The following is a 23958-nucleotide window of genomic DNA, read 5'->3' on the forward strand; positions in this document are numbered from 1 at the left end:
GGGAGAGGGAGAGAGGGGGAGAGGGAGAGAGGGGGAGAGGGAGAGAGGGGGAGAGGGAGAGGGAGAGAGGGGGAGAGGGAGAGAGGGGGAGAGGGAGAGAGGGGGAGAGGGAGAGGGAGAGAGGGGGAGAGGGAGAGAGGGGGAGAGGGAGAGAGGGGGAGAGGGAGAGGGAGAGAGGGGGAGAGGGAGAGAGGGGGAGAGGGAGAGAGGGGAAGAGGGAGGCCGGGGTGAGGGAGAGAGAAGGAGGGGAGAAGAGAGAAAGAAAACTACTGGGTTCAAATTCTAGCTGTAACACTGGTCACGTACCCTTGTGTAATCACTAACTCGAAGTCTCAGCTTCCTGAGATAATGTATGAGACAGGCCTTTGTAAACCGTAAAGCTTTCCATAAATTTGAGGAATATTTAATTTTCACAAGACATAAGCTAAACTGACTATATTATACCATCTTAACAGTTATATCACACAATATTACTGACTGAAAGCATTCTATATTTTGAAGTCCAGATTTATTTAAACCAAAATAAAGCATCCTAAATGTCATTCAATTCTGGAAATCCCAGGTCCTCTGCTTTGTTTCTTGTATTTGAAAATAATTTTCTAATCTCCATTTGGAGGACAAAAAATTATAATGATTAAGAGTAATGCTTTTGAGTTGGTCAGATATGATTTGAAGGCCAGCTTTACAATATGGTGTGTAAACTTGGGTAAGTTACCTAACCTCTCTGAACCTCAATTTCCTCATCTTGAAAATGAAAACAAGACTATCTGCTTTTCAGCTGCTGCTGGATTGAGGGAGATAATCTGAACAATGTCTTGTTTTTCTTAGTATTCTCTCACAGTATACCTCTCAAAGTCAGCAAATAATACACGTTTATAAAATGAACTGGTTTCCTGCAACCCGAAATTCACCATATGAATAAATTCGAAGTAATTTCCCCTTTTCTAATTGGAAAATTTGTCTGCTACTTCTTATAAAAGTTGAAGTTTAAAGTATTATTAGAAAATATGCTAATTAGATATATGTGGCATAAAATATGTGTTTTGGAATATACTATCTTTTTGTGGTGCTATATGGAGAACTGATCAAGCACCCTATCATTTATAATTTTCTAGACAAAATTCATTAAATATCATTTTATTATCCTTGAAAAATTCTGAAATATAGCCTTAATCAGATGACTAACTTTCATATTAGTAGTAAAATTTCCTTAGTCCACGTTGGTTTGTTAAGCCAATAATCTAAATATGTTTACCTTTGGCAGCATGGGAGTATCCCTCTTCTTCTTCTTTTCTGAATTAGGGTCATCTAATAAGTCTGGCTCAAAAGTATAAAGTTCAGTAAGCTCATTCATAGTAAAATGACGCTCCACCTGCTGCTGATCAACAACTCGAAAAGACAGTGACTGCTTAGTTACTTGCCGATCATAAATCTTATCTTCCATGGTTCCCTTTGTAAAAAGAAGGAAGAATATACAAAAAAATAAAATTTTGTAAGCATGAAACTTAATCAAGGATAAATACGGTTACTGGTTAATATGAAATGGTAAAACTTCATGGTAGTATATTGCCATAAAGAAAAACTCATCAGCAATTTTGCTTAATTCATGAAAGATTTCATCTGTTTAGCATAGTTTACCATAACAAATAAAATTACATTACTGATAATTATTCTATATTAACTGACCAAAATGCATTCATGTGTTGCTTTATTTATTTCTGTACTCTGTAGAAGGAGAAGAGCAGGCAGATACCAGAGTAAACAGAAATAAAGGGACAGACACAAAAAAAATTTAGGTAAATATTGAAGTTAGAATGCAAGAGAGTAGTTTGATTCCTTTTCAATGTAATATAATAAGCTATCAACAAACACCATAAAATGCCTTTATATCGTTTTATTTTCTATAATTTCAAGACAGAAAACAAATATAAAATACCATATCCATTACATATAAACTACATTAAATGTATACATTATATTATATTAAATGTGTATTAAATATAATAAAAATTACATTATAAATGAGAATGTACAGAAGTTTTAAACTTAACAGGAAATAAAAAAATAAAAGAAAATTGAATAAATAAATAAATAACAGGAAAGAGTTTACATAAAGTTGTCAATCAACTTATGTACTAAAGAAGATCAAATAAGCAAGGATCTACCAAAAAAAATCCAGTCTCTGGTTGAGAAGCCCAGATTTGGAGGCAGGTTAAGAGGGGTTGCATCTGCTGTGGGTAGCATCTGCTAGATCTGTTTACTCATGCAAAACAATCTCAACCTGAGAAAGATGACATTACAGAAATGGATACACTACAAAACAGAAAATCAAGAAAAGCCAAAACTGACTTCTGCTGCTTTATGTACAGAAATGGTATTTCCAACTTTGTTTCCCTCTCTGTAATACACATATGTTCCATATCTCTAAAATATTATCCGTTTCACATGAACTTTCAATATGAAAAAGAGAATTATAAACCTACCTGAGCTAAGAACCTATATACATAAACAGGCTTAGTTTGTCCAAAGCGATAAACTCTGAATATACTCTGGATGTCATAAGATGGATTCCAAGAAGCGTCGAATATAATTACTCGATTAGCAGCTACCAGATTAATTCCTAGAGATCCTGCTTTAGTAGAAATGATAAATAATCGCCCTCTGAAAATGAAAATATAGAATAAATGCTTCAGTAATTAGTACTTTACAAATATTTTAATTACAATATGACTTTTTGATACTTAGGCAGTTTTTTTTAACTATTAAGAGTTCAGAGAATTCATTTCTTACTTACTGAAGAAAATAACATATTATCTAAGGAGTCAGGATGATAATACATATGCCCAGGAAGAATCCTATTGTTGGAAAATAAAATAGTCTGATTTAAGAATAAAGATGAAATGAAAAATCAAATATTTACAATGTAGTCAAGGTTTTATTTACAGATTTCTGAATAAATTTAGAGAATTTATATATAACTTGAAAGTCTATATTGTATTGGTTACAGTTAGGGGCACTAAGTACATCAAAATGAAGGAAAATGCAAAAGTAGGTGAATATGTAGGGGTGACTCAACATTTATAATACAGCATAATGAATGTAAGGAGAGGCGTTAGACAGATGCAAGGTACTGAGGTAGATAAAACAGGAGCAAGAAGACAGACACAGGGCTCTAGGAAGGGTGTGTCTAAAAAAAAAAAGAGAAACTGATAGATTACCTGATTTGTTGGAACACAAGCATTTATAATGTTTCTTTCTTTCTTTTTTTTTTTTTGAGACGGAGACTTGCTCTGTCACCCAGGCGGGAGTGCAATGGCGCAATCTCGACTCACTGCAACCTCTGCCTCCCAGGTTCAAGCGATTCTCCTGCCTCATCCTACTGAGCAGCTGGGATTACAGGAACACCACTGTGCCTGGTTAATTTTTGTATTTTTAGTAGAGATAGGGTTTCACCATGTTGGCCAGGCTGGTCTTGAACTCCTGACCTAAGGTAATCTGCCCACCTCGGCCTCCCAAAGTGCTGGGATTACAGACGTGTGCTACCATGCCTGGCCAGGATTTACAATATTTCTACAGGATAATTTAGGAATGAATTGGTGATAGGTATATAGAAAACTAAGCGAATGGTAAAAACAAATCAATACTTCAGCAAAATATAATAAACGAGTACACAAAAAAGGAAAAACAATCACAGTATTCAAGTGGCTTACAAATATTTACATAGCCACAATAAAGAAAACACTGCAAATTAATTTAGGCAAATATTATGAAAAATTATACTGGGAAAACGAATGAGGAAAAGTGTGCATGTGCTGGTGGTAAATTACTACCTTACACTTTAGAAAAGATGTATGTAAGTAAGTAAGAATTGCCAAGAGTTGAAATTGGTTACCTCCAGAAAGTAGAAATCACAGGTAGAAAGAGGTTTGGTCACGGGACTGGTTTTTATTTGAAGCCTTGTAAAACTATCTGTTTTTTAAAAATATGTAAATATATTACTTTGATATTAATGAAAACTTAATTTGAAAAAGATTGGATAAACACTTTTTGAAAACAAAAACAACTCTAAGGAAAAGAATTACTCAGTTCCACTCCCCAGAAACAACCTCCATTCAAATCATGATATATTTCCTATAGGTTTCTTTTTTTCTAAATATATACTTTTTAAATTTTGCACTCAGGATAATATCTGTATATACAATATGTATTATGACCATTTCCCCAAATTTCTTAGTAAACATCATGCTTGGTAGCTGCATAGTATTTCATTGGATGATTGTACAATAATTTATTTAATAATTTGCTTATTGCTGGTAACTTACAGAGTGACAAAAATCCCTGGAATATAATAAGCTCTCAATAATCAACACAAAATGTCTTTCTTTCATGAAAGAAAATTAATGACTAAAATGCCATACTAATTACATTTATAGCATTCATTATACACTAGAATGCAAAGAAACTCTAAATTTAAATGATGGGAAAAAGTTTACAATTTAGTTTACCAATCATATTATATACTAAAGAAAAATTCTGGTATAAAATAAATAGATATTAAATTTATGCTTTATGTCAATTTGGAGCTACCACACATCTATGAATATAGACTATAGAAATTATCACAAAAGTTGAGCAATTTTGAAGAAAATGTATTTATCACAGTGTTATTTTATAGTAGCATAAGGTTGAAAATTAAACAATATGTATAACATAGAGAAGGAAATTACACTCTGGCTATGTTACCATTAAAAATCCAAAATACTATGTTATGTAGAAGAAAAGCAGAATATAGAGCCTTACTAAATACAATTGCAAATGCATTAAAAACAAAGCATATACACACAATGTTAATAGTGGTTCTCTGTGGTCAGTGGGATTACGATGACAAGTTTCATCTTTATACCTCTATAACACATACTCATTACAGAGAATAAACTGTAGCGTCTTTAATTAGAGGACATACTTGAAGGTATATGGGTAAATGCTGGTTCAAAATTATTCCAGTTATTAATATCTATCCCACATAAGCAAAAGATGGCATAGAGCTATAAAAAAGAATCAAGCATATAGAATGGTACAAACTATGTAGGTTAGAAAACACACATACATACATACATACACACACACACAACACACGTGAAACCTTAAAGAACTTCAATATGCAAGTCCATATTGAGATAAACTACCCAATACATTTTTTGGATATTCTTAATACTAGGTATTAGTATTAAAGTATATGCTCAAAACAAACATAATTAAAATATAAAGCATTATTTGCATAATGCTCCTATAAACCATCTTATACATGTCTTTTGATAAAAGCATTTCTGTCAGGTACATATCTAAGAGTGGAATTGCTGAGTCATAGGGTATTTACATGCACTGTTAAACTGAACAAATTATTCTATAAAGTAGTTATTCCAATTCATATTCCCACCAGCATTATATGAGGCTTCCAGTTGTTCAGGTCCTTGACAACTCATGGTACTATCTTTTTGTTTTTATTATAACCTTTCAAAAACAGTTTAAGGTTCACAAAAATTACAGCAGCTGAGCTCCCATATATCCTTCACTCTCGGCTTCCAATGGTAACCTACAACTTATATAACAATAATACAGTGTCAAAACCAGGAAATTGATGTTGGTATGAATTCAAGTATAGAGCTCATTTGGGTTTCATCAGTTTTTTGTTTGATGTATATAGTTCTACAAAATTTTATCATGCATGTAGAATCATGTAACCATTACCAAAGCAGGATACAGAACTGTTCTATCATCACAAAAAAACACCTTCCTTGTGTTATCCCTTCATATTCATGCCCTTCCCCTAACCCTAAACCCTGTCAACTACAGATCTGTTCTCTATCATTATACTTCTGTCAAATCAAGAATGGCATTTTCCAGTTAGCATGAGATCCATATAAGTTGTTGCTTGGATCAGTAAGCTGAGCAGCATTCCATTATATAGATATACCACAATTTGTTTATCCATTCACATGTTAAATAACATTTGGTTGTTTCTAGTTGAGGAGCATTCTAAATAAAAGCTGCTGTGAACATCTGTGTTTAAGTTTTTATGTGAAAGTGTTTTCATTTCCATCGGATACATTTCTGAGAGTGTAATTGCAAGGTTATTATGTTTAGTTGTTTAGTTTTTTTTTTTAAACTGCCAAATTGTTTCCCAGAATGGTTATTTTATATTCCCACTAGTAATGTAGGATAGATCTAGTTTCTCTATATCCTCACAAGCATTTAATGTTGTCACTATTTTTTATTTTAGCCATGCTGATAGGTGTGAAGTGACAACTCATGTGGTTTTAAATTACATTTTCTTTCTTTTTTAGAGACAAGATCTCATTCTGTCTCCAAGGTTGGAGTGCAGTGGCACAATCATAGCTCACTGCAACCTCGAATTTCTGAGCTCAAGTGATCCTCCTTCCTCAGCCTCCTAAGTAGTTATGACTATAGACATGTGCCACCATGCCCAGCTAATTGTATTTAATTTTTTGTAGAGACAAATTTTCACCATGTTGCCCAGGCTGGTCTTGAACCTATGGCCTCAAGTGATCCTCCCACTTCAGCCTCCCAAAGCCCTGGGATTGCAGGCCTGAGCCACTAGACTCACCTGAATTACACTTCCGTAATGGCTAGTGATGCTATTTTTTCATATGCTTATTTGACATGCATAGCCTTCTTCAGAGAAGTGTCAGTTCAAGTCCTTTGCCCATTTACTAACTGGGTTGTTTCCTTTCTGAGTTCTTTATACATTCTGAATGAGTCCTTTGTTAAATATGCAAATTGCAAGTATTTTCTCCAAGTCTGTAAGTTGTCTTTTTCTTTCCCTAAGAGTCTTTCACAGACAAAAATTTTTATTTTTGATTAAGTCCAATTATTGATTTTTTAATTAATGGATTATATGCCTTTGGCATCATGACTAAGAACTCTGACTAACCCTAGATGCAGAAGACTTTCTTCTGTTTTCTTATACAAGTATAATAGTTTTACATTTAGATTTATGATTCCTTTTGACTTGATTTTTTAAAATATGGGTAAGGCTTAAGTAAAGGTTTGTTTTTGGCCTATGAAAGTCTAATTGTTTCAATACCAGTTTTTGAAAAGGCTATGCTCTCTTCATTTAATTGCTTTTGCATCTTTTGTCAAAACCATTTTTAACTTGAATTTCTCTGATAATTAATAAGGATCACCATGCTTTCATACATTTATTGGCCATTCAGATATCATCTTTTGTAAAGTCCTGTTCAAGTTTTTGCCCATTTTTCTATTGGGCTGTCTGGTTTATCCAATTGATTTTTAAGAGTTCTTTATATATCCTGGATGAGACCTTTTTAGATCTACATATTGGAAATAGCTTCTCCAACTTCATGGCTTGCCTTTACACTCTTAATGTGAAATGACGTTTGTATTAGTCAGGGTTTTCCAGAGAAACACAACCAAAAGGAGTTAAGAACTTGTGTGTGTGTATGTGCGTGTGTGTGTGTGTGTGTGTGTGTGGACATATTACGGGATTAGCCTCACTGTGATTATGGAAGCTGTGAAGTGCTACAATGTGCTGTTCACAAGCTGCAAAACCAGGGAGCTAATCGTATAAATCCTGGTCCCAGTACAAAGGCCTGAAAATCAAGGGGTAGGGTTGTGGGTGGGGGCAGTTGGTATAAGTCCTAGTCTGTGTGAGTCTGAAGGCTGAAGAACCATGATTATCAGTCTCCAAGGGCTTGATAAGATGGATGTCCCAGTTCAAAGAAAGAGAGAGCAAATTTGCCCTTCCTCTGCATTTTTGATCTATTCAGGCCCTCAATGGGTAGGATGATGCCCACTCACACTGATGAGGGCAATCTTCTTTACTCAGTCTACTAATTCAAATACCCTTTCAGGAGCACCCTCACAGACATATCCAGAAGTGTTTTATCAGCTGCATGGGCATCTCTTAGCGCAGTCAAACTGACACATAAAATTAACTATCACACCTTTGGTGAACAGAAGTCCTTAATTTTAATGAAGCCCAAATTACCAATCTTGTATATATACAAGGAACAGAAGGCAGCTCTGAAAAGTGAGAAGGATGAGGCAGATGGGTAGGGCCCTCAGGATATAAAGGATAATGTGGTACTGAGTTTCATGGGCTACCTTTTTATTTTTAAAATCTTGGTTTTTTTTGAGACAGGGTCTTGAATTGTCACCCACACTGGAGTGCAATGACATGATCACAGCTCACTGCAGCCTTGACTTGCTGGGCTCAAGCACTCCTCCCACCTCAGCCTCCCAAGTAGCTGGGACTACAGAAATGCACTAATGCACCCAGCTAATTTTCAAATTTTTTGGTTGCCCAGACTGGTCTTCAACTCCTGGGCTCAAGTGATCCTCCTGCCTCACTTCCCAAAATGCTGGGATTACAGGTGTGAGCCACCGAGCCCAGCTGTTACAGACTTTGTTTCTGCCTCATGTATCCTAGATTGGTTGCTGAAGAACTCCAGAAGGTGCTGTCAAAAAAATCTCCAAGAAAAGCCTACCCTCCAGCCAAAGGACCAGGAAAGGGGCAGCATAGCAAGACAGAAAATGTTAGGATAACCACTCAATTCCAACCAAACAGTACAGCAAAAAATGCAGCTGAATCCTCACCCTTCTACCGTAACCAAGTTATAACAAGGCACTACCAGGGTGGGGTCAGAGAAGTCTGATTTAACAAGGTCTTCCCTGTGGCCCAACAGTGTCAATGAAGACCATGTAGGGAAACAATACATCCACCCACACCCAGCAGTTACAAGAAAACCCTTTCCCTTCCTACTGGAATTATACCACCATCCAATAATAACTAATGAGTCACCCCCTGTGGTGTCGGTGGAGGCCATCTGGAAAGAAGTAAACGGGTAATCTTGAGCCTCTGTCCCCCCACCCAGCCAAGGTAATACCAGTAGAGGCCTAGTGAGGAGACTGAACTGGCAACAATGTGGTAGGGCACCTCATGCCTTGCCAAAACATTTGTCAGAAGATGCCTACTATCCCAAAAGATTTAAATAAAATCCAGCATCTCATGATATAGTAACCAACATGCCCAGTTTAAATAGAAGAACTTTCTCATAATAAGAACCAGAAAAATCTCAAGTCCAATGAGAAAAGACAATCAACAGACACCAACACTGAGATGACATAAATGTTAGAATTGTCTGACAAGGATTTTTAAAGTAGTCATTATAAAAATGCCTCATAAGCAATTATTAACATACTTGAGACAAATGAAACAAATAGTCTCAGCAAAGAAACAAGAAGACATAAAAAAAGAACCAAATGAAAATTTTAGACTGGGCACAGCAGCTCAGGCCTGTAATCCCAGCAAGTTGGGAGGCAAAGGCACGCAGATTACTTGAGGTCAGGAGTTCCAAACCAGTCTGGCCAACATGGTGAAACCCCATCTGTACTAAAATTACAAAAGTTAGCTGGGTGTGGTGGTGCATGCCTGTAATCCCAGCTACTGTGGTGGCTGAGGCACGAGAATTGCTTGAACCTGGAAGGTGGATTGTGCAGTGAGCTGAAATCTTGCCACTGCACTCCAGCTTGGGCGAGAGTGAGACCGTGTCTCAAAAAAAAAAAAAAAAAAAAAAAAATTAGAACTGAAAAATATAACAGAAATTAAAAACTCAGAATGAGTTGAGTAGAAAGCAGAGGACAGAAGATTTGGTGATTTTGAAGGCTAAACAACAGAAATGGCCTAATCTGAACAACAGAGAAAAATGGAATGGAAAAGAGACTCATGTACCCATGGGACTATAACAAAAGACTTAACATTTTTGTCATTAGAGTCTTAAAAGAAGAGGAGAAAGACAGAGGGGCTGAAATTCAAAGAAATAATGACTGAAAATTACCAAAATGTATTAAGAAACATAAACCTGCAGGTTTAAGTAGTTGAATGAACCACAAACAGGATAAACCCAAACAAATCCATGACAAAATATATCAGTCACCTTCCGAAAACGTAGAAAAATAATCTTGAAAGAAGAGAGAAACAACACCTTATCTAAGGGGGGAAAAACAATTCAAACAGCAGGTTTCTCATAAGAAACCAGGGAGATAAGAAGGTAGTGACACATATTTTTCAAGTACTGAAAGGAAAGAATTGCCAACCCAGAATTCTATATCCAGCTGAAATACCATTCAAGAATGAAGGGGAAATCATTTGTTGCCAGCAGACTTGCTGTTAAAGAATGGCTAGGCCAGGCATGGTGGCTCACGCCTGTAATCCCAGCACATTGGGAGGCCAAAGCAGGTGGATCACTTGAGCTCAGGAGTTCAAGACCAGCCTGGGCAACATGGTACAACCCCATCTCTACAAAAAATACAGAAATTAGCCAGGTGTGGTGATGCGCACCTGTAGTCCCAGCTACTTGGGACGCTGAGGTGGGAGGATGGCTTAAGCCTGGGAGGTCAAGGCTGCAGTGAGCCGAAATTGCACCACTGTATGCCAGCCTGGGTGACAGAGCAAGACCCTGCTTAAAAAAAAAGGAATGGCTACAATAAGTTCTCTAAATACAAAGGAAATGATAAAAGAAGGAATACTGAAACATTAGGGAGAAGTAACAGCAAATAATAAATATGAGTCAATACAACACTTTCCTTCTGTTGTGTTTTCTAAATTATATTCTATGGTTGAAGAAAGAATGATTGCACTGACTGATATGGTTAAACACTTGAGACAGTCATATTATAAAAAGGGAATCAAAAGAATAAAAAGAGGTAAGGTTTCTGCACATCAATTGAACTGGCAAAATGACACCAGTAGACTGTAATAAGTGTGTGTATATGTATGATGTAATACCTACAGCAACCACTATCAAAGCTATACAAAGAGAAACACTAAAAAAAAATAGATGAATCAAAATAGAATTTCAAAAATATAAAACTAACCCACAGGAAGGGAGGAAAAAGAAATCATAAACAAAAGAAAATAGAATGAAAGAGAACAAATTGAACAAAAAAAGATCAACACAAAAATCAATTGCATTTCTATATTTGAGCAATGAACACATGGAAACAAAAATTAAAAATACAGTTAACATTTACAATAACTCAAAAAAAGAGAAATACCTGGGTGTAAATCTAACAAAAGATCTACAGGACCTGTATACTGAAAACTACAAAACACTGATGGAAGAAATCAAAGATCAACTAATGGAGACATACACTGTGTTCACTGATCAGAAAACAATAAAGTTATCAATTCTCTGCTGCTAAAAGTATTACAGTTGAAAAATGATATCAGTTCTCTACAAATTAGTAACAGGCTCAATACAATACCTATTAAAATTATTGCAAAACTTTTGTAGATCTAGACAAGATTATTCTAAAATTCATATAAAAATAGCTAAAACAATCTGTGAAAGGTAGAACAAAGTGGGAAGAATCATTCAATGTGATATTAAGGCTTAGTACACAGCTACAGTAATTAAGACTATGTAGTAATGATGCAGAGAAAGACATATGGAATAAAGGAATAGAATAGCAAACTGAAAAACAGCCCAAAACAAGTATAGCCAACTGATTTTTCACAAAGGTGCAAAACCAATTCAGTAAAGGAAGGATGGTTTTTTCTTTGTCCTTTTTTTTCTGAGACAGGGTCTTCCTCTGTTACCCAGGCTGGAGTGAAGTGGTACAATCACGGCTCACTGCAGCCTCGACCTCCTGATCTCAAGTGATCCTCCCACATCAGCCTCCAGAGTAGCTGGGACTACTGGCGTGCATCACCATGCCTGGGTAATTTTTTTTTTTAGAGACAGGGTCTCACTATGATGCTCAGGCTGGTCTTGAATTCCTGGGCTCAGCCTCCCAAACCACTAGGATTACAAGTATGAGCCACTGTGCACTGCCACAGATAGCTTTTTTCAACAAATGATGCTGCAGCAATTGAACATCCACAGCCAAAAATATGAACCTTTAAACTTCACGCCTTATACAAAAATTAACTCAATACAACATGGACTCAAACATAAAAGGTAAAATTATAAAACTTGTAAAATACAACACAGGAGAAAATCTTCAAGACCTAGGGCTTTGAGGAAGAGTTCTTAGACTTGACATCAGAACCATGATCAAAACAAAGAAACAAACATTGACAAACTCGATTTCATCAAAATTAAAATCTTTGTTCTCTGAAAGACACTATGAAGGGGATGAAAAGACAAGCCATAAACTGGCAGGAAATATTTGCAAACCATGTATCTGACAAAGGACACATATCTAGATTATATAAAGAACTCTCAAAACCCTACAATAAAAAAACAAGCAATGCAATAAGAAAATGGACAAAAATACATAAAGAGATTTTCACCCAAGAGGATATACAGTATTTGATGGCAAATAAACACATAAGATGTTCAATATAATTGGTTGTCAGGGAACTGCAAATTAAGACCACAATAAGATACCACTACATACCTATCAGAACACCTAAAATAAAAAAATAGTGATAATACCAAATGCTGGTGAGGATGTAGAGAAACTTGATCTCTCACACATTGCTTGGTAGGACTATAAAATAGTACAGCCATTCTAAATAAGAGTTTGGCAGTTTCCTAAAAAAGTACTTACCATATGACCTAGCCACAGCATACCTGGGCATTTATCCTAGAGAAATGAAAACTTAGGTCCACACAAAAAGCTGGAACACAGTGTTCACAGCAGCTTTATTTATAATAGCCAAACCTGGACGAAATGAAAATGTCCTGCAATAAGTGAATGATTAAACATCTGTGGTACATCCATCCCATCGAATACTACTCTGTAATAAAAAGGAACAAACTATTGATACATGTGACAACTTGGATGGAACTCACGGGCATTATGCTGAGTGAAAAAAGCCAATCTCAAGAGGTCACATATAGAGGATGATACCATTTATATGACAGTCTTAATATGACAAAATAATAGAGATGGAGCATAAATTAGTCATTATCAGGGGTTAAGGTTAGTGACAAGGTTGGCAGTAAAAATGGGTGTGACTATAAAAGGGTAGTGAGAGAGAGAGAGAGCTTTGTGGTGATGGAATATTTCTGCATCTTGATTGTGTATATGTGGAAAAAAGATATATGCAAACATTGAAACACTGTCAACTTCTTAGTTTTGATACTGAAATATAAGTATATAAGATTTAACCATTGGGGAAAATTAGGTAAAGGGTTCACAGGACCTCTCTGTACGTGCAAGTTCAGGTGAATCTATAATCATTTCTAAATTAAAAGAGAAACAAACCAAAAATAGTATCAAGCTAATGAGGCACTCTGAGACTGCTGAAAACTACTTCCAGGTCACACAAAACAACAACGTTAGAAATGGTCATTATCTTAAAGTTTATTTTAATGTGTCTTTCAGATTGCTTTGGCATAAAAAAGGATTATATTTATATCCTACTTACTGAAAATTACTGAGTCATGAAAAATTAGAATTTACAGATATAATCTAAAACATTTGTGGATTTTTTCCTTGCTCTTTTCATTTTGTTTTTTGTTTCATTTTCTGTTTGTTTGTGGATTTTGAGAGACAGCATAACATTTGTGGATTTCATGTGTATGGGTTCAGCTACTCAAGAGCAACTCCCCAAAACCATAATATGCATGTACAGGTTGAACAGCCCAAATCCGTTAAGTCTGAAATCCTAAATTCTCCAAACTCCAAAACTTTTTGAGTGCCAACATGACACTCGAACAAAATGCTCATTGGGGGATTTTGGATTTTAGATTTTTCAGATTTGGGATGCTCAACAGGTAAGAATATAATACATATATTCAAAAATCTGAAAAAAATCCCATATCTGAAATGCTTCTGGTCCCTAGCACCCCCAAGCATTTTGGATAAGAAATACTCAACCAGTATATGCCTGAAGCATGAATTTGAATGAGATGCTTTTTGGCATATGTTTAGGGGTAATTCACTAGTGAGTAAGCCAAGCTGACAGCTCAACATCTACATTTCAATGTTTTTCCCTACTAGTCATCAAGTGTAAATGTCACGTGACAGATTATATGCCATTGTCGTATTTAAAAATTTGGGAAACCTAGCAAGCCAAAGGTTTAGATTATGTTTGAGAAATTTGAGTTACTCAATAAAATTACTTCTTCACACTCATGCACAAATAATAATTTGTTTAAACATGAAAAACACAGTATATAAAAATGTATTCTTTAAACAGTTATATAATCAATCATATACATTTATAATTTAACTATACTCAAATCATCCCTTTGTAAGCTCTCTTAGGCTACAGGTTTTCAATAATTAATAATCTTCCTAAAATGTAACTGAAATTTCTCTAGCCTTAAGCCTAGGTCTAGTTCATGATGCTGCTAAAATTAAAACGTTTTAAACACACAGTATAATATTCTCCATAGTTTAAAATATTAAGGCATACTTCAGCCATCTTTCTATTAAACTAACCCCATCTCCTTTATCCTTTTCTTAAATGCCATGCTTATGTTTGTGTATGTGTATATGTATGAGTATGTGCATATGTTTAGACGTATGTATAGTCATATGCCACATAATGTTTTGGTCAATAACAGACAGCATGTACAAAGGCAATCTCATAAGATTATAATACATATTTTTACTGTATCTTTTCTGTTTAGATATGTTACATACACAAATATCATTGTGTTCCAATTGCCTACAGTATTCAGTACAGTAACATGCTGTATAGTTTTGCAGCCTAGGAGCAATAAGCTATATCACAGAAAGCCTACTGGTGTACAGTACACTCTATGATATTTGCATAGTGACAAAATTGCCTAATGATGCATTTCTCAGAATGTATACTGGTTGTTAAGCAACATATGTCTATATATAAAACTTTTTCTTTCCAAATGTAGCTTGATTTTGTCAATTACTAACAGCTTAAAACAATATCGATACACACACAAATTGCCTTGTATCTACAGTTAACGATATTAAAATGGTCAATAAGCACATGAAAAGATGCTCAACATACTTTATCATTAGGGAATAGCAAATTAAAATCACAAGAGATACCATTACACATACATTAGAATGAGTAAAATAATTTTTTTTTAAAATGACAATATCACCTACAGACAAGAATGTAAGGAAACTGGAACTCTCACACAACTGGGGGTGGGAATGCAAAATTGTACAGTCACTTTGGAAAACTGCTTGATAGTTTCTTACAAAAGATAAATGTAAACTTACTATATGACCCAGCAATCACAATCCTAGGCTTTTGTTTCATTTAAGTAAATACCTCTGTTCACACAAAAACTTGAACATGAAAGCTTAGAGCAGCTTTGATTTTAATTCCAAAACCTGGAAACAACTCAAATGTCCCTCAAGTGGAAGTAGCTAAACAAACTGTGATATATCCCTATCATGGAAGACTATACAACAATTTTAAAAAATTATTGGTATATGCAACAACGTAAATGATTCTCAAATAAATCTCACTAAGTGAAAGAAGTGAGACTCAAAAGGCTACAAATTATATGATTCCATAAGTGAATTCAGTGGGTAGGGAGTGATGACACTGTTTTGCATCCTGACTGTACCTTGCATTTGCTAAAAACATTCAAATATACAATAAACATAGTGAACTTTATGTAAATTTTAAAATAATTATTTTAATGTTTCCATATATACAGAAAATTTTTTCTACCTCACATTAGTTTCATCATTAAATTCTTCAGCCCACTTCTTCCTTGACTGTGCAGTAGTGGAACCATCTAAACGGTAATAGTCAATGTTTCGAAGCCACTTCCCCTCACCTGAAAATTTAACAAAAGAACACAAAAGGAATTTGATGTATCGCTCTGCTTACTAGTAAGAACAGATTTTCTACCTTGCTCATCATTTAAAAGTGGGTTATATACACTCTATTTGTATAGCAAAATATATTATATACTTTTCTTAATCAAGGAGTCATTACATTATAAATAAATTAACCACAGATTTCATTCAAATAGATAGTGATGAGCATAGGTATTTTTAAAACCTATTTCATCTACATGAGAATTTCTTAAAAGGGTTTCCTTGATTAGAATCCTTAAAACTGTCAAAAGAATATGATTAAACTTACATTTCGCTCATGAGGCATGCTTTATCTGTAAATGGCCACGTTTTTCTCCTTATCAACAACTTGATAATGACCAAATAAAAACGAGAGATAAAGAATGCCTTTATTCATTCACTGAACAAATCTTTACTGAATGCCTACTATGTGCCAAAAATTATTCTACGGGGTAGCTGCAAATTTCAGTGTATGTTTCCATTTCAAAAGTGGTGTGTGTGTATGTGTGTGTAAAGGAGTACGACTTTATGAGCTAATGATATGACATGTCAATTTTAGACAGTGAGGTAAAGTTTTTTTTTTTTTTTTCGTTTAATCTACACCAGGAAGAAGTGAGGTAAAATTTTACCCAAGACTTGCATTGATACTAAAATACCAAGAGATTAAGGAGTTATGACATTTTTATATTTTATCATACATAATTTGTATCCTAATTATTTAACTGTAAACACAATGCTACTATTTCCCATCTAAGCAAAATTCTATCGTGCCCCAGAGCCTTAAAACAGTTAACAAAACTGAGATTTATGTCTTTCCAGCAAGCTCTTTAAATTTAGTATGTTAGTTAAAAAAAAGACGCTTTTCCACGTTTCTTACCTATATCTTCACTGATATAGAAAACCCAGAATTTCCTTGTTAAAAATTCATTAATGCTTATGAAAGTCATTTTATTCATGATTTTTTTTCAATTAGAAAAAAAGGCATACACATCCAAGGAAAAAAGAATTTGAGATGGATAGTTGGATAAAAAGGTAAGAGGCTGGAGTCACATTTGCATTAATTGTTCACTTGAACAGGATAATTATTAAAATAAATAATCATAAATGAATGGAAAATGATATGACTATTTTAAAAAGCATTTCAACATACTCACCTTTTATTATAATGCAAATGAATATCTCTAATACCACCTCGATGAATCCAACACTTAAAAACTGATAGAGTCATTATAGGTTAGTAGTTAAGAACACAGACTTTGGAGTGACACTCCCTGAGTTTAATCTCAGTTTCACCATTTACTAACATTTTCACTTATGGCAAGTAATTAAACTCCTTGTGCCTCAGTTTCTTTATCTGTAAAATGAAGATAATCAGAGTACCTATTGCATAGGGTTGTTATGAGGATTCAATGAGATAATATTTTAAAAACTACTTAGAATGGTGCCTGTCACATGGTAATTAAAAGCTTACTGAGTTCTTAATATTATCACTCAAGATCCCATGACAAATTACACATGCCTCTATTATGGCACATAATATATGTGTTTGTTCCTCTTCTACAGCATGATTTCCTGTAGTACTCCTTAAATCTTGCTCAGTGCTCAATACACAGTGGTAGTGGTAATGGTAGTGGTAGTGGTAGTGGTAGTGGTAGTGGTAGTGGTAGTGGTAGTGGTAATAGTAGTAACCCAAAGGCAGACCAATCTGATTAGTAAACATTTGCTACAGATAATTTACAAAATCAGAAATAAACTAGCAAGCATATAAAAAAGTACAACCCTATTAGTGCTCAAAAAATTATGAATGAAAACAATGACAACTGTTTTTACCCATTAAAGATGAAGAAAATGTAGTTACAATACATACTAAGATAAGCATTTTCCATTTATTGATGGTAGTAAATTGGTATATTTTTGTAACACAGGCTTTTCAATAATGAAAAACTGCCAGAACATAGAATCTAATAAAATGTATAGTGATAACAGAAAAAAAAATTTAAGCTTATATTTAACTACAGTCAAATGTAAAAATACACATATATACTACACATATATATGTTAAAGATATGCCAAAAACTGACTCTAGAAACAAAGAAAGTGGGGAAATGAGAAAGATAAAAAGTGCAAGTATATACCTAGGAAAATGCCTAACTAGAGCATCATTCTCTGTATGAGAAAACTAGGGAAGATCCAGATAAGGGTAATTTATTCCCTTACCAGTTCAACAAGTATTTACTATGGACCTACTACATGTCTAGCTTGGTGCTAGACAAAGAGTATACAAAAATGGGTAGTAATGAATCTGTCTTCAATGATACGTATCTTTATGAGACAGACATAATCCCCATACAACATGGAGCACTCTGGGAAGCCCCATGGAGTTATCTGTTCTCTCCCACTCCCCATTTCCCCTTACCCACAGGCCCTGGCAAACACCATTCTATTTTATGTCTCTACAAATTTCACTACTCTAGGAACCTCATAATAGGAATCATGTAATATTTGTCCTTTTTAGACTGGCTTAGATCACTTGGCATATTGTCTTCAAGACTCATACATGTTCCACCATGTGTGAAAGTTTCCTTCCTTATTAAGGCTAAATTAGTTCCACTGTATGTATATGCCACATTTTGTTTATCCAGTTATCTGTCGATGGACACTTGACTTCCTTCCATGATTTGGTCATTATGAATAATGCAGCTATAATGTGGGCGTACAAATACAAATACTTCTCTGACACCCTGAACTCAATTCTTGTAGGTATATACCCAGAAGTGGTACTTCTGGATCTCATGGTAATACTATTTTTAATTTTTTGAGGAACACCACACTGTTTTCCACAGCAGCTATACCATTTTACATTCTAACCAACAGTACACAAGGGTTCCAATGTCTCCATATCCTCACCAACTCTCATTATTGTTTTTTCACAGTAGCCCATCCTAATGGGTGTGTGGTGGTATCTCATTACAGTTTTCATTTGCATTTCCCTAAGGATTAGTGATGCTAGGCATCTTTTCATGTGCTTCTTGGCCATTTGTATATCATTTTTAGAGAAATGTCTATCAACTCTTTTGCCCATATTTAAATCATATTATTTCTGTTGTTGTGTTGTAGGAATCCTTTATGTATTTTTTATATTAACCCCTTACCAGATATATGATTTGCAAATATTTTTCCCATATGGTAGGTTGCCTTTTTACTCTGTCAAAATAGTAAATTTTATGTTATATATATATATATATATTTACCATACTACTAAAAAGAAAAAACTACCTATAAGAAGAGCCCAGGCCAAGATGGCTTCAATGCTGAATTCTAACAAACATTTAAAGAATAATTAAGCTCAATGCTTTACAAACAATTCCAAAAAACGGAAACAGGAACACATACCAACTCATTCAATCAGGGCAGTACTGGGGAAGGAGGTGGAATACGATGGCTGAATAGAAGCTTCTACTGATCAACCTCCCAGCATAAACGGCAAATGTTATGACTATCTACACAAAAAAGCACCATCATAAGAAACAAAAATCAGGTGAGCAATTGTAGAACCTGATCTTAACTTCATATCACTGAAAGAGGCACAGAGGGGGAAAGACAATTTTGAATTGCCAATGCCACTGCCACCTCAACCCCCAGAAGTAGCCACGTGGCATGGGGAGAGAATCAGTGCACGTGGGGGAAGCAGAGTGCAGTGATCATAGGACTTTGAGTTGGAACTCAGCCTACGCCCATGAAGGGAGCATATAAACCTGCCCAAACCAGAGGGGAATCATCCATCACAGTGATCAGAACTTGAGTTTCGGTAAGTCACGCCACAGTGGACTAAAGTGCACTGGGGTCCTAAATAAAACTGATAGGCTATCTAGGCCACAAGGACTACAACTTCTGGGCAAGTCCTAGTACTGTAAAGGGCTTGGAGCCAGTAAAATGGGGGCACTCGACTTAGTGAGATACCACTGGGGCAGCTAAGAGACTACTTATGCCACCACTCCTCACTCCTCCAATTCCAGGCAGCGCAGCTTAGAGCTCCAAAAGAGACCTCTGCTTTCTACTTGAGGAGAGAAAAGGGAAGAGAAAAAGCACTTTGTTTCACAACTTGGATACCAGCTCAGTCACAGTAGGACAGGGCCCTGGGCGGAATCGTGAGGCCCCCATTCCAGGCCCTAGCTCCCTGGGCCAGAAGGCAACCCATTGCCTTGAATCGAGGGACCCAGTCATGGCAGGATTCATCACCTGCTAACCAAAGAGCCCTTGGGCCCTGAATAATCGGCAGCAATAACCAGGTAGTACACATTGTGGGGCATGGATTAGATGGAAATGTGTTAGGTTATGATGAGACCCAGCATATTAGAAGTTGTGGTGGCTACAAAGAGAGGCTCTTCCTGTTTGAGAAAAGGAGAGGGAAGAGTAAAGGGGACTTTATCTAGCAGTGTAGCTACCAGGTTGGCCACAGTGGACAAAAGCAACAAACGGGCTCTTGGGTCCCCAATTCCAGGCCTTAGCTATTGAATGGTATTTGTGGACTGAGCCTGGGGCAGAGTGGAGCCCACTGCCCTAAAGGGTAAGTCTCTGGCCTGGTAGCATTCACCAAAAGCTGACTAAATAGCCCTTAGGCCTTAAGTGAACACTGGCGGTACACTGGCAGTATTCTCTGCAGGCCTGTCCTGGTGGTGGCCACGAAGAGAGGTTCCTCTGCCTGAGGAAAAGAAAGAGAAGAGCAGGAAGGACTTCATTTTGTTATTTCTGTGTCAGTTTAGCCATAGTAGAATAAAGCACTAGGTATATTTCTAACATTTCTGGCTCCAGGCCCTGGCTCCCAGAAAGCATCTCTATACCTGCCCAGGGACTAAGAGAATTTGCCAACATGAAGGGAGAGACCCAGTACTGGCAGGCTTCACCACCTGCTGAATGTACAGCCCTTGGGCCTTGAGCAAACATAGGCAGTAACCAGGTAGTGGTTACAGTGGGCCTTGGGCAAGACGCATTGCTCTGCTGGCTTAAGATCTGACCAAGTGCTATACCCGCAGTGGTAGTCACAGGAGTGCTTGTGTCACCCACTTCCCACCCCCAGCTCCAGGCAACTCAGCACAGAGAGACTCCATTTGTTTGGGAGAAAGTAAAGGAAGAGAACAAGAGTCTCCATCTGGTAATCCAGACAATTCTTTTGGATCTTATACAAGACCACCAAAATGGTACCTCTACAAGGCTGCAAGAACTACAGCGTTACTGGCCTTAGGGTGACCCCTAATGTGGATATAGCTGCAGTGACTAAAAAGTTAGATCACAACACCCAAGTCCCTTGGAATACCTGGAAAGCCTTCCCAAGAATGACAGGTACAAACAAGCCCAGACTGCAAAGACTACAATAAATACCTAATTCTTCAATGCCAAGACACCAACGAAAATCCATAAGCATCAAGACCATTTAGAGAAATATGACCTCATCAAATGAACTAAACAGGGAATCGGGAAAATCCGGGAAAGACAGAGATATGTGACCTTTCAGACAGAGAACACAAAATAGCTGATTTGAGGAAACAATGAAATTCAAGATAACACAGGAGGAATTCAGACTCCAATCAGATAAATTTAATGAAGAGGCTGAAATAATTAAAATGAATAAAGCAGACATTCTGGATTCAAAAAATACAAATGACATACTAAAGAATGCATAAGAGTCTCTTAACAGCAAAATTGATAAAGCAAAAGAAAGAATTAGTGAGCTTGAAGACAAGCTACTTGAAAATACAGTCACAGGAGACAAAAGAGAAAAGAATAAAAAAGAATAAAGCATGCCTACAAGGCATAGAAAGTAGCTACAAAAAAAGCAAATCTAAGAGATATCGGTCTTAAACAGGAGGTAGAGAGAAAGACTGGTGTAGAAAGTTTATTCAAAGGGATAATAACAGAGAACATCCTAAATCTAGAGAAAGATACTAATATTCAAGTAGAAGGTTATAGAATATCAAGCAGATCTAACCCAAAAAAGACTACTTCAAGGCACGTAATAAACTCCCAAATGTCAAGGATAAAGAAAGGATCCTAAAAGCAGCAAGAGAAAGGAAACAAGTAACACACAATGGATCTCCAATATGTCTGGCAGCAGACTTTTCAGTGGAAATCTTTCAGGCCAGGAGAAGAGTGGCATGAAATATTTAAAGTGCTCAAGGAAAAAGCTTTTACCCTAGAATAATATAAATGGAAAAAATATCCTCAAACATAAAAGAAAAATAAAAACTTTCCAGACAAACAAAAGCTGAGGGATTTCATCAACACCAAACCTGTCCTACAAGAAAGGCTAAAGGAAGTAATTAATCAGAAAGAAAAGGACATGAATGAGCAATAAGAAATCCTCTAAAGGTACAAAACTCACTAAAAACAGTAAGTACATAGAAAAATACAGAATATTATAACAGTGTAACTGTGGTGTATAAATTACTCTTATTATAAGTAGAAAGACTAAATGTTGAAGCAACAAAAATAATAACTACAACAACATATCAAGACATAGTACAATAAGATATAAACAGAAACAACAAAAAGCTAAAAAGTGGGGGAACAAAGTTAAGGTGTAGAATTTTTATTAGTTTTCTTTTTGCCTGTTTATTTCTTTGTTTATTAAAACAGTGTAAACTTGTTATGAGCTTAAAATAACGGGTTATAAGATAGAATTTCCAAGCCTCATGGGAGCCACAAACCAAAAAACATATAATGGATAAACAAACAAACAAAAAGGAAGAAACTAAACCATACCACTAGAGAAAATCACCTTCATTGAAAGAAAGATAAGAAGGAAGGAAAGAAGACAAGCCCAAAAAACAACTAGAAAACAAATAACAAAATGGCAGGAGTAGGTCCCTATCAATCAATAGTAACATTCAATGTAAATGGACTAAACTCTCCAATCAAAAGACAGAGGGGCTCAATGGATTTTAAAAAAATACCCAATGATCTGTTGCCTACAAGAACACACTTCACCTATAAAAATACACATAGACTGAAAATAAAGGGATAAAAAAGGATATTCCATGCCAATGGAAACCAAAAAGAGCAGGAACAGCTATACTTATATAGGACAGATTTCAAGATAAAAACTGTAAGAAGAGACAAAGAAGGACACTATATAATGATACAGTTCAATTCCACAAGAGGATATAACAATTTAAAATATATGTGCACTCAACCCTGGGAGCACCCACATACACAAAGCAAATATTGTTACAGCCAAAGAGAGAGATAGACCCCAATACAGTAATAGCTGGAGACTTCAACACTACACACAGAAAATCAACTAAGAAACATTGCACTTCATCTACACTACAGGCCAAATGGACCTAATACATATTTACAGAATATTTCATCCAACAGCTACAGAATACACATTCTTTTCCTCAGCATGTGGATCATCCATATGTTAGGTCACAAAACAAGTCTTAAAACATCAAAAACAACCTGAAATAATATCAAGTATCTTCTCTCACCACAGTGGAATAAAAGGAGAAATTAATAACAAAGTACTCTGGAAACTATACAAATACATAGAATTTAAACAACACACTCCTGAATGACCAGTGGGCCAATGAAGGAATTAAGAAGGAAATTGAAAATTTTCTTTAAAAAATGATTATGAAAACACAACATACCAAAAAACATAAGACACAGGGAAAGCAGTACTAAGAGGAAAGCTTATAGCTATAAATGCCTATATCAAAAAAGTAGAAAAACTGCAAATAAACAATGTAATAAGGCATCCTAAAGAATCAGAGGCCGGTCGCGGTGGCTCATGCCTGTAATGACAGCACTTTGGGAGGCTGAGGCGGGTGGATCACCTGAGGTCAGGAGTTTGAGACCAGCCTGGCCAACATAGTGAAACCCTGTCTCTAACTAAAAATACAAAAATTAGCCGGTCGTGGTGGCAGGCGCCTGTAATCTCAGCTACTCAGGAGGCTGAGGCAGAAGAATCATTTAAACCTGAGAGGCGGAGGTTGCAGTGAGCCGAGATTGTGCCACTGTATTCCAGCCTGGGCGACAAAGCGAGACCTTGTCTCAAAAAAAAAGAAAAAAAAAAGAAGAGAAGAATTAGAAAAGCAAGAACAAACCAAGCCCAGAATTAGCAGAAGAAAAATAAAGATCAGAGCAGAAATAAATAAACTT

At 35.9% G+C, this 23958-nt stretch overlaps 1 protein-coding gene across 1 annotated transcript in view; it reads right to left on the minus strand.

Moving 5' to 3' along the window:
- The window catches only part of ATRX (ATRX chromatin remodeler), a 229616-nt gene that overhangs the window by 52667 nt on the left and 152991 nt on the right, over positions 1-23958 (minus strand). Inside the window, exons 24-26 of the mRNA XM_058441328.1 lie at positions 15668-15776; positions 2484-2661; positions 1256-1450 (exon numbers count right to left, since the gene is read on the minus strand). Of these exons, the coding sequence (XP_058297311.1) occupies positions 1256-1450; positions 2484-2661; positions 15668-15776 (482 nt within the window). The remainder of the gene's footprint in view (positions 1-1255; positions 1451-2483; positions 2662-15667; positions 15777-23958) is intronic.

Source organism: Hylobates moloch, unplaced genomic scaffold (assembly GCF_009828535.3).
Source record: "Hylobates moloch isolate HMO894 unplaced genomic scaffold, HMol_V3 SCAFFOLD_7, whole genome shotgun sequence".
NCBI classification, from domain to species: Eukaryota; Metazoa; Chordata; class Mammalia; order Primates; family Hylobatidae; genus Hylobates; species Hylobates moloch.